A 13,291-nucleotide genomic window follows, 5' to 3' on the forward strand; every position below is an offset into this window, starting at 1 on the left:
TCAAAATAATTTTATTTTTATTTTAAGTTTATTAAAAAATTAATATATTTAGAGAAGGAGAGTAATTATTCCGAGAAAGATGAATGTAAATTCTTATTTCTTAGGCTATCAAAAAGTGGATGCAGCTTGCCGTAACCGCTTCAAATTAAATATGCCATTGTTTAATTTAGAGGAAGAGCCGAAGAAGCATCTTTACCTAATTAATCACCTTTAAGTAATCTTTCTTTCTGAGTTTTTCATCTTTAATATAAGTATATTCCTTTGGACACTGTCTCCTACGGTTCAACAAAAAATATTTTTTTAAGAGTCTCTTGCCCCCATTTTTTTCTTGCATTTTGACAGAACTACACTACTCACTTCTCACAATGGGTATTCCTTGTTGGTAATTAAATTTATACTAAATATTTTATTATTTAACTATGCTACGTATATATTAAAATCAACTATCATATTCAGCTATTAGTATAAAATACATGTTAAAATATAAATATACATTAAAAATAAATTAAACAACACATGAATTTATACATAAATATATTAGCGATTGATTTTGATGTTAAAATAGTATTTTTGTTACCAACTAACTATATCTCAAATGGCATAATCTTCTTATATTTACCTAAAAATTGCGAGATTAAGTCTCACTCTTAACTTTTAAAAAGATATTTTTGTTTATATTACACGTGTTATTAATGTAATCACTTTTTGAAAAGAGAAGAAACAATTACTTTTTATATGTGGCAAAGGAAAAGAATATTTGCTTTAATTTCCAAGTAGAACATCTCAAATTGTAAACGGAATTAGACTTCTCCTTTCAATTTCTTTCTTTCTTTCTTTCTTGAGTATTTAGTGAAAATAATGCGCCTTGGAGATTAAGTATTCGTTAAATAACCAAGATGCTAGTCCACCCTCCCCGCTTCCATATTTATTTTTATGTCATTATGGCTACAAATTATCATTCAGATATTAGGTTAAGATGTTAGAATTTTTATAATTCACAAATTATCTACACGTAACTCGATCGTTATATTTACAACTCGATTATTATATCTCAAATTTGGCTGTTACAGTCTGGTCCATTCCGTATTATTCGATAGTTGTCACATATTGTTAAAAGAATAAGTCTTGATCTATATATTACCTATAACTCGGCCAATAAAATCTATATCTCGACCCAAATTTATCCATTGATCTATTAGCTATAGCTCAGTCCAAATTTACTTCTTAATTCGTTAGCTATAGCTCGACCTAATTATACCTATAAATCAGAATCCAAGTAAAATAATAAAGGTAACTTATCTTCAGTTAGAGAGAATCTCAACTATAATAGAATCATTTGAATATGTTTAAGAGCAGTTACCACAAAATCAAGCTGACATCCTTAACAGCTCCGTAATACTAAGCTTACTGAGTAACCGCCTATAACACAACATCTCTATAAATACAAAACCCTAACTACATGAAAGGTATGTTATTCACTCTGAATAACATATACCTCATCTTATACTTTTTCTTACTTGAGTGTTGGAATCTCTTTGCAGGTCCTAACCTCCTTGGGAGTTTCTCGACGACAGAAGTATAGCTCGACGTCTATGCTCTTAGGATATAAAACTCCATATAAACGGAAGAAGGAGTTATACCTCAACTCAAATTACTGTGCAGGAACATTTGGCGTCCACCGTAGGGCCGAGTTTACTTAACCCTACTACCATCTTTCTACCCGATTATTTACCCTATTATACAGTTTATAATCAATGGTTGATGAGCAAATTCCATCTCCTCCTCCACTAACTCAAGCCAAGTTATTAGCTAAGAACGCTGCCTTGAGATCGAGGTCCAGAGATTAACCGAGTTATTAACACAACAGCAAAAGAACCTGAATAGCAAGAAAGATCACAAAGATGCTCATAATGATGACGAGCATGTGTAAAGAACTCATACTCTGGTAGAAGTCACACATTCAAAGTTGCTGAAAGGACATATAAACCCTTTTTTCGAAGAAATCATGAAGTTTTTAGATGCCAAAGAACTTCAACTTACCAACTACTCTGAAGCCATACAAGGGGATTGGGGACTCGAATATACATGCCACTAAGTGCCACTCAATGATTTTTTTAATGGTGCTTCTGATCCAATATTATATCGTTCTTTCCCCACATTTTTAAATGGTGTTGTTTTACTCTAGTTTTCATCTATACCTACAGATTCTATCTCTACGTTTTAGGAATTGACCAACCTCTTTACCAATAATTTTGCAGTATCCAAGATCTATGTTCATGATTCTGACTACCTTAGCACAATCAAACAAGGTCAACACGAAAGTCTCCATAACTACATGACGAGGTTCAATAAGATAGCAATGGAGATCTGCAACCTCAACCCTGACGTCTACCTCCATGTTCTTAAGAGTGGTCTTCGCCCTAGCAAATTTTACGAGACTATTATTGTCGCCAAGCCAAAGACTTTACCAAAATTCCGAGAAAAAATAGTTGGATAAATGAAAATTGAAGAACTTAGACACGAAGGATCAATAAACCAACTCAATCTAAAGAAGACGACCAGAAAGACCTTTTTTATTCAACAAATTGATCGGCAAGGTATAACTAGGCAAAGAACTATGACTCGAAGATGTACTTTTTTTCTCACTCACAAGATTTTTCTTACACCAAATTTTGCTTGGAGGGATTTTAATGAGACACTTCATCCTATACCTTCTATGTTAAGAGGGTAATCCTCAATAAATAGTACATTATTTTTAATTTCATTATTCTTTATTTTTATTCATGTCTTTAGTTCGTCTACTATTTTTCATATGCTCTACACATATTATGACAAACCAATATTAAAGTTGGCATACAAAAACAAACTAACAGTTATAAGTCGGAATCAATCCAACAAACTGGCAACTATAGATCGGAACCAATCAAACAACTCGGCAACCATAAGTCCGAATCAATGCAACAAACCAACAACTATAAGTCGGAATCAATTCAAACAAATCGATATCTATAAGTCAGAATTACTTCAAACCAACTCATAATTATAAGTTTGAATCAATCAAAACAAACTGATACCTATAAGTCGGCGTCAGTCCAACAAACAATCACCTATACGTTTGTTCAAAAATATATTGAAATAAATAACACATTTTTCAATGACAAACTTGTCCAATTTTATTTTCAATATTATCAAGTTGATCTTGCGGGCTAATCATCATCTCTCCGAATTATAACACAACCGCTCTCTTCGATATCCTGTCGAGTTATAATTCAATTTTTATAAAAGCTCAACCTGTTTCTCTTAAAAATAAACAGTTCAAACTTGGGGGTTGTAATCTGATCATTATAACTCAGCGGCTACAAGCTATAATTTCGATATTAGGTTAAGACGTTAGGATTTTCATGACTCACAAATTACCAACACATAACTCAATCGTTAAATTTATAACTCGGTCGTTATACTGTAAAATCGGCCGTTACAGTTTGGTCCATTCCGTATTACTCAGTAACTACCACCTATTACTCAAAGAACAAGTCTTGATCCATTACATATAACTCGGCCAATGAAACCTATACCTCGGCCCAAATTTACCCATTGATCTATTAGCTATATCTCGGCCCAAATTTATCTCTTGATCCGTTAGCTATAGCTCGACTTAATTATACCTATAAATCAGAATCTAAATGAAATAATAAAGGTGACTTAATTTTAATTAGAGAGAATCTCGACTATAATAGAATCATCTGAATATGTTTAGGAGCAGTTACCATAAAATCAAGCTGATATCCTTAACAGTTCTGCAATACTAGGCCTGCTGAGTAACCGTCTATAACACAACATCTCTATAAATACAAAACCCTAACTACGTGAAAGGTACGTTATTCACTCTGAATAACATATACCTCATCTTATATATACTTTTTTTTATTTGAGTGTTGGAGTCTCTTTACATGTCGTAATCTCTTCCGGTGTTTTTCGATGACTAAAGTATAGCTCGGTGTCTGTGCTCTTAGGACAAAAACTCCATATAAACAAAAGAAAGAGTTATACCTTAACACTAGAAAGAGTTATACCTCAGCTCAAATTACTGTGTAGGAACATATATTTTTATATAGTTTGTCCTTTTCTTTATCTATATAGTCACAAGAACTTAGAAGGTTATATTGAAGACAGCGATGAGAATCAATATAATACTATATTAGTTTGTTCTTTTCCTCTTCGTCTTTTTCTCCATGAAGCATGCATGTCGTTGATATTGATAATAAACGACAGAATAAAGACACTTTTTTCCTTTAATTTGTTGTTGTTTTCTATATCAATTTGTATAGGAAGGAAAATAAATCAAAGGAACTAGGCACTTGCACATTGAAAAATAATTAACAATTGTCCTTCAATCTCATGCCATTTTTCAACCTAAAGTTGGGGATTTTGGTTAGTTGGTCTATTACTGGCACGCAATACAAAAGGTTATTAGGTAGCATTTGTTTTAAGGTATTGAGACAGAGACTGAGAGACTGAGATTGAGTATTATATTTGTTGGTTCAGAGACTGGTACTAAAATTTTTGTTTTTGTCTCTAAAATTTCAGTATTTCAGTACCTCCAAAAAGTAAGGACACAGGAGACTAAAATTTTTAGAAATGGAGACTGAAACTTTAATAACATTTTATACCTAAAATATCCTCATTTCAATTAATTAATTCTAATTTTATCCTTTGTACAAATTAAATTAGAGTTTCATTCTTATTTCAATTTCTGTCTCTCACTTTGCACCAAACAGAATATTGAGATTTATTTCAATCTCTATCTCTTAGTCTCTGTCTCTCAATCTCAGTCTTTTTGTCTCTGTCTCTCCATCAAACGCTATCTTAGAGACTATGGTTCCTATAGCTAGCATAATTTTGGAGTTTGCGTAGTTAAAAGTTAAAAATTAAAAGTTGTGGAAAATGGAAATAATAGTTGCACGTGAGATTTAATTTGTGTCTCTTTCTATAACCATAGCTTACAACTATCACTGGCAAATCTTATCCAATGTGCTCAAAACTACAATTATTTTTTCTTTCCTTTTTCTTTCTTTTGGGTATATATATATATATATAGAATTTAAAAATTTAAATATAAAGCGAGAAACGAATGATGTATAACAATTAACAATTACATAAAGAGATTGTTACATAAATGTTGACACTGTCTGTTATTTAATTCCCAGAGAAGAAATATAATTCATGACAAACAATCACACTCGATCCTAACTAACAATTTATTATGTTATTGGAATAATATATCTTCAAAGTCACAACCACTTCAACATTATGTAAGATGATTGAGTTTAATTTCACCTCAATTAATAAGTGCATGCCAACTGTTGCTTCACTTCATTTGCCACCACTTGATAGGTGCATTCTTTGTTTTTTCGTTCCCATAATTGGCTGCAAAAGTTATTGATTGTATAAAGTAAAAACAAAAAAGCTAAGGCAACCGACAAACATCAACCGTTTCTAACACTTCTATCCACTTGCACATGCTCTCTCATGTATCATCTTTTGTTATTACTAACATCAACCGTAATGTTTTGACTCTTGCATAATTTTGTTTAGGCTATAAAAGTTATGATAATATATGTCGTAAAACAAGTTATTCAAAAATTTAAATTGGTGAAAAAAAATTATACATAAATAATTTTATCTATAATATAACCTCATTTACATATAGATTTTATTTTTTTTTTTTTAAAGGTTTAATTACTCTGCTGATCTTTATAATTTCGTGAAATTTTCAATTAGGTCCCTATACTTTTTTTCTTTTAATTGGGTTCTTACACCAATTTTTTTTTCAATTAGGTCCCTCTTAGTAGTAATTGGCTTAATTGCATAGGGACCCAACTAAAAAAAAAATAATTGGTGCAGGGACTCAAATAAAAAGAAAAAAAGTATAGGGACTCAATTGAAAAAATAATTTAGTGCAGTAGGAACCCAATTAAAAGGAAAAAAATATAAGGATCTAATTGAAAATTTTATAAAACTATAAGGACCAATAGAGTAATTAAACCTTTTTTAAATTATAGAAACTTTCATATTAATTATATATCATGAAACAATTTATCCTAAATAAATTAATAACTAACGAATTATAACTCAAATAGCATAATCTCTTCTTACTCACTTAGAGGTTGTAGTTCTGAGTCTTCATGTCTTTGAAGGAAAAAAAAAAACTAATAGCTTAAATAACCATATTTTTAATACTTCTTCTATCAGAGTCTCTCTTTTTATTTTACGTAAATTTTTGTATAATTGATTTTTGTTTATCTCTTTTTCTTTTCAAACAAAATTGATATGTAATTAATCAAATGATATAAATATATAGCAAGAAGAAATGTTAATAATTACCGGCACCGGCATTAGAATTTCTGATACTTTTGAAATTGGACGATGAAGTTGGTGGAAGAAACTTGTTGGCCTTATTATCACTACTCTCCTTGTAACACTTTCCACAAATGCAGTGAACGACAAATTTGCACACCAAATTCTTCAAATTCTTTCTCTTTTTGGGGAACACACTACCCTCCCATGGTTTAGTGTAAAGTTCTCTCTGTGGTTCCACCACAGTTTTGTTCCTCTGCTCCTTCTCCTTATAATAAGGCTCGTTTTCCAGGTTTATGTCATCAACACCTTCACAACAGAGCCTCAACCTTCGCATCATGATTATTATTATTTGACAAGAATATGTGTGTGTGTGTGTGATTGTGATTGTGATCAAGAAATACAATTATGGTTAATTTAATTAGCACCTGGCTAGCTAGTGGCGTGTTAAATAAGCTATCTTATAATTAGTAAAATATAAAAAAAAAATTAAAGGGCGCAACATGTGTGAATGTGGTTAGGACTAAAGTATGGTGGTGGTGCGCCGGAAAGTGCAGAATCAAAGAGACTATGTATTAATTTTTAGTTACACTTACCGCGCCATGAAAACTATGTATATGTTATGACGACTTAGGCATGACATGCTACCCAACTTACGTCACTTTTATGTTTCCCAAAAAGCAAGTATGAGTTCAATTTTATTATATAAAAAATTATGCAAACTCAAAAGCATTTTTTGCATCATAAATATATTAGCCTGTGTTTGATTCTAAGAACGTAATAAAACAAGACACTTAGAACAAGATATAAAAGAGAAAAATATAAAATTTTGTATTTTTGTATTTTGTTTGGTGATAAACTAGAACAAATTATGAAAATTTAATATTTTTTCATTCAAAAAATTTGAGACAAAAAATATAATAATAAAAAATATAGTTATAAAAAATTAACAAGAATAATAGAAGAAAAAATAAAAAATAAGTTGTATCTTTTGTTAGTGTTTTCATGTTCTTCCTGTTAGGGTGGACACAAAATACACTGATTCAGTGTCTCTAGACATATTGTCTCTGTCCATGTCTTTTCTGTCAAACACGATTTTGTGTCTCTGTGTCCCTATTTCAGTGTCTTGTCTCTGTAAATAAATGCAGCCTTAGAGATGTACTAGAAGTCTTTGGTACGAATAATGAGATGGATCGGAGATCTGCGAGTCGAGGCGGTTGTCGGATCGTCTGATTAGAGCGGCGAGGGTAGTACCTGCAAAGACACTTGACGCCTAAGTCAAAACGGGTCTAAAAGGTATATATGAATGGAATGAGTAACGTACCTACTTGAGGGGGCCTCTAACTCCCCTTTATATAGCCGGTGATAGTTATCTTATCTTATCTCTATTTAATTGAAATAAGGGAGAAATTTAAATTCGAATATTGAGTTAGGATGTTGGAAGTTATTAATAGTTTTAGGCCGTGAAGATGACCCAATCCTAAGACTGCCGGATTCAGTGACCTATCTAAAGAACGACTCGAAAATGATGTCCAAAATAAAAAATATAATTATTTATGTATCTTTTTCTATTCATTTAAACTTTTAATAAAAATGATATCATCACACCGTATATATAAGAGTTAGCTTGCTTCCTCAGGCAACCATGGGTTTAGAATGATGCTTGGGTATCCATTTTTGGTGCTAGCATAGGTAATGGTCTACTTCAGGTGGGCCATGGGCTTCCACAATAACGAGTTAACAAAAATAGGTGGCTCTTTTTTCTTGCTCGTCTCGTTGTCTCTCTATTTCTGTCTCCATCTGTTGGCTCTTAAATCACAAAACGTGTTTCAACTTACAACCTTAGCTTCATGCATGCATGCCTCTCATCTCATCACCCTCTCGTCTCTCATACTTACTGCTTTTGGACTAAATTTAATATTAATAAAAGGCAAAAATTAATTGAGGAATATCGCAGTTTTAATTTTATAAAAGCCATATATATATATATAGATCTTATCTTTAGACAATAGCTAGATACTCTAGTAAATAAGTAAATTAATTTATAAATATATGCTTAAAAAGTATAATTCAGAATCACCATATGAAGGGAAGTATATAATTAGATTAATTTAGGCCACCACACGACCTATATATATGTGTTTATAATATCTTTCCACATTATTATTTATTATCCTTCCATTTTCCATAATAGGATATGGTTAGTGAATAGTGATGCATAGAGCTCCAAGTCACTATATCCTATCCTTTCAACATTAATTTTTCAAATAGCTTAGGAGGTGTAGCCGTGTAGATATATAGTATTTATGTTATTGAAAATGTTTGGTAACCAAACAAAATCAGCTAAAAACAGCCATAACTTACCTTATTTAGTATTTATTAATTGTTGCGATAATTAATTAATGTTAAATAAGGCAAGTTCTGACTGTTTTTTTTTATCTACCTAGCATTACCCTTATATCTAGCATTATCCTTATGTTATTAACTTATTATTATCTCTTCGATCGTGTGTCACGATCAAATAAGTATCACTCCAAAGCCCAAATTCAGAATCCATGGCTTAATAATGAAGGAAAAAAACTAGCCATATTCCAATCCCAAACGCACAATCCATTGACATTATTAGTATTTAAGTGTTTAATTTTGGTGACACTTGTTAAAATGTAACAGGGAAATAATAAGTCAACTCATGTGCTATATCTACGTTGACTCTTTCGCTTTCGCATTCAACAGTCAACCCTGCTGTTTGGGGAAAAAAAGTACATTAAGAAACACATAATCTTAGTGATGTTAATCTTTATTTTTAATACATTATTATGTATGCTCTTGATTCCGTCCCTTTTTACTAATTTACTAAATTGGTTCCTATATATGAATGACAATATAAATATAATGATGATAGGAAAACTGTCTTGCACGGTAGAGAAAAGAGTGAGAAGAGATTAAAGAACAAGACAAAGAAAATTAAATAGGCAACAACCAAGACCTAAACTTGCTAAGAAGAAGAAGAAGAAGAAATTTAAAGTTAAAGCTATATAGCTGCACAGCACTATGATGAACTAATTAATTGAGCGAAGTCGCATTCAATTGAATTCATTCTTGATTTGGTTTACACTAATTGTCTATTACCAAATGAGAACAACTAGAAACCAAAAGTATATTAGCCAAAAATCAGCCAAAATGTGTTTGGGTTTCATGAAAAATCGGGTTTTGGTTTGTGCTCCGTGATCTCAGAAGCGGTTTTCAAACATATTATTCAAAAAGTGATTTTAATTAAACGATTTTGTTTATTTTTAGCTGGTCACATTTTAGTTCCATATACTTTTCCTTACCAAATATATTCAATGGATTGGTTTTGTCCTAAAAAGACAAGACTAACATGTACAATGTGGGGTTTATAATGTGTAGTGCCCACACCATAGTAATTAGAATTTCGATTTAATTCTTAAAATCTTTTAATATTACAATTTTAAATGAGTTTATCAATTTTACAAAATTTATACTAAGTCTGACAATTTTACGATTTAAATTTTATTAAAAATTTATGTTTAATGTTTTTAATTTATTTTTTCGATTTCACGTAAAATTTCGATTTTCTCTACCTTGCCTATCACTATTGTATAATTAATTTCCTATTCTGAAAACAAAGAATATGTTAAAGTGTATCTATAATTCTATATTATCTCTCCTTTGGACACAAGTGGACCACACAATATCTTATATATATCACATTTCAAAATTATGTTTTCAATTCTTAATTTTTCTTATTAGATTCACTTGGTGTCTTTTAAATTTTCATGTGTAGACTACAGTTCCAACTCTAATACATTGACATCCATAGAAAATTAAGCTGCATTTGAATTTAAAAATAAGATAAAATAAAGCATTAAAAATAAAATATAAAACATAAAAACATAAAAATATTTCTAGATATAATATCTCTATTTATATTTTATTTATCACATAATTTTATGTCTTTATGTTTTTATTTTAGTATTCTATACCTATAAATAAATACAATCTTAAAGAACATTGTGACTATCGCTTAGCGATAGCAGTCAAAATTAAAGAAATCTCCAATGTATCTTATACTGTCCCACCAGACACATTTTGGAACCGATAATATTCTTTCTACTTCAAGTTTATTCAACTCTATGTAGCTTTTTCTTACCCCATTCAAATAAGATAAACTGCAGGCAAAGATACTCAAGATATTATCCACTATCTAAAAAAGATACGCAATCAAGAGTCAAGAGATTATCATATTTTGATTAATAAACCGTTACTCTTTTATTGACTAAGAAAATTTAATTACACTCTTTAATAATTAAGGGTAATAAAGGCAATAGTCAAGGTGCTAGACATGCATTAGGAGCAGGACCACATCACTGGCTTCATTGAATCTGGAATAAACTAATTAAGATATCAAGGACGTGAATTTTAGGGCAAAGAAGAGAACTAACGATGTGAGAGATGTGACACACTTATTTTCTTCAGCAACTTGCATTGCTATATATGATACTATCTATGTTTTTGTATCATCACTTTACTTAGTTTTTTTTTTCCCATCTTTTTTATTCTTTTATTATTATTTTGTGTGGTCGGACCTTCTCTCAGTTAAGAGTGAACGCGAATCAGATCGGATATGGCCAAAATTTTGATTTAATTCGCACTAAAATCATCAGATCAGATCTAATATCCAAAGTTTTTAAACAATAAATAATTAATCACATGCACTAGTATTTTCAAGAATAAATAAATTTATCGATATTTATTTAAATACTATATGTATCATCATTAATCAAATTATAATTTTCATTAATTAATTTTAAAGTATTTACCTTGTTTAGTTTTAAAATGAATACTAAATTGAATATATATGTATGTAAAATTGAGAGAATGCAAGAAACGTGTAGGTGTGGAATAATTGAAGTAAGCTTTTGAGAATCCATCAGTTGTGGTCAGAGATTTTGCCATTGCTTGATGTGACTTTACCTCAAATGGAAGATTGTGTCAGCTTCCAGCGTCGGTTGTTTCTGTGAATTTCAGGTTCCGATAGTGAAATGCAACTCCGATCTAATAATAACTTTCTTTGAATTTCAATCCTTTAAGCTTTAATTTAATTCCTCGCACTAATGTTGAAATTTAAATAACAGTTTAGATATATGAAATTGCAGTAATCATAATATTCGTATCATCAAATTAAACAGGGCAGTTTTAATTTCTTGACAAAACTTGCAAGTGAAGAAGGAAGGATACTCTGTTTCGCTACTCTGCACACTTTTAGTTACTCATGAATAAACAATAATGATGGTTACTTACACGATGAAAATAACTGTCAAATTATCTAAAGAAGGCACGACAAACAATAAATGTAACTAATTAAGTGCAGAAGAAGCATGCTTATTAATTACAAGATTGATGAAGAAGCTATGGCCATATGCGTTTGTGAGAAGGAGTGAAGAACCACCGAACCATGCTCTGCCACATCATTGTCTTCACCAATTTCCTTGGAGCGGGAATCACGCTTGCATTGTTAATCTTCCTCTTCACCACTGAACCATATAAAACCTTCTTCTGCTGCTCTTGTGCCATATCCACAAACTTTGATGATGATGAGTGCGGTTAATGAACCATTATATATACAATATAACTGTACCTGCATACACATGATCCAACTACGTGTCTTATTCTCATTCCTTCTTGGAACAATCCTAATCACTTTTGTTTTACAATGTGGGGACTTCATCTGACGCATGCATAACAACATTGTACCACAACCAAACAATTAGTTTAGGTTGAAAATTTAGCTACAGTCAACTTTATATAAAATAATTGAGAGTAATCAATTAAATTAGGGTAAAATATATTTTTTATTTTTAAAGTTTGGTAAAAATTTTAAAAATATTCTTAAATTTTATTTTGTTTCAATTTTGTCTTAGAAGTTTTCGATTTGTATCAAATATATTTTTAATGGCTAAATTTTCATAAAATTTAAGACCAATCTAACAATAATGCATGAAAATTATACTTGATTTGCTTGTATTGAGGGTTGTTCTTATGAAATTATTGTTTAATTGATTTTAAATTTTTTAAAAAAATAGTCGTCAGGGGTACATTTGATGCAAATCGAAAATTTTTTGGACAAAATTGAAACAAAATAAAATTTAGGGGTATTTTTGAAACTTTTGTCAAACTTCAGGGACAAAAAATATACTTTACCCATTAAATTATTTAACGATTCATAGCTACCAACTTCACGTGAAATTGAATACACCTGAAATTTTATTTTAGTTTATTATTAAAAATTTAATTTTAATACACTAACCATTTAAAATGTATGACAGATAATTAATTTTATTGATGTAGATTATGTTAACAGCATATTAAAATTTAATTTTTTTAATTTTTTTTTTTTTGAATTAAAATATGTCATTTGTGTATTTTCTTTTAATATTTAAAAATTTAATCAATGTGAATGCAGGAAAAAATTCCACATCTTCCAGAACCCCCTCCCTTGCAACTTGCATTCTTCTCTCAGTCTTTGGAAAGTGGAAACTTTTCCTCCAAAATGTTTTTGTAAATAAGAAATATATTCATAAATTGCCTTGTTTTTTAGTTTCTGTCCTTATCTCTTCTTTTTTCTTCTTAGCGTAACCACATTGAACTCTCTTTTAATAATTCACTTTTGTATATAATTAATATGTATCTTTCACTTTATATATTCAACAAGATCTTACTTGTTATTTTATTATTCTTTTCCCTTTTTGGCACTTATAATGCGCTTATTAATATAAAAAATGTTCTTTCAACCATTGTTTGGGCATTACACACTCTAAACTCCAAACCCAACAGACAAAACAAAACAAAATAAACATTATGAAAATAATGATCTATAAAATCAAATAACAAAGCAATAATCTTACCTGGCCTT

The 13,291-nt window shown here is 30.3% G+C and overlaps 1 protein-coding gene across 1 annotated transcript; it reads right to left on the minus strand.

Moving 5' to 3' along the window:
- LOC107608595 lies at nucleotides 5,117–6,776 on the minus strand. Its single transcript, XM_016310341.2, has 2 exons — nucleotides 6,385–6,776; nucleotides 5,117–5,427 (listed from the first exon to the last, which is right to left on the minus strand). The coding sequence occupies exons 1-2, from the start codon at nucleotides 6,695–6,697 to the stop codon at nucleotides 5,369–5,371; spliced, it is 372 nt and encodes a 123-aa protein (XP_016165827.1). The 5' UTR covers nucleotides 6,698–6,776; the 3' UTR covers nucleotides 5,117–5,368.

The sequence above is a fragment of the Arachis ipaensis genome, chromosome B07 (assembly GCF_000816755.2).
Source record: "Arachis ipaensis cultivar K30076 chromosome B07, Araip1.1, whole genome shotgun sequence".
Taxonomy (NCBI): Eukaryota; Viridiplantae; Streptophyta; class Magnoliopsida; order Fabales; family Fabaceae; genus Arachis; species Arachis ipaensis.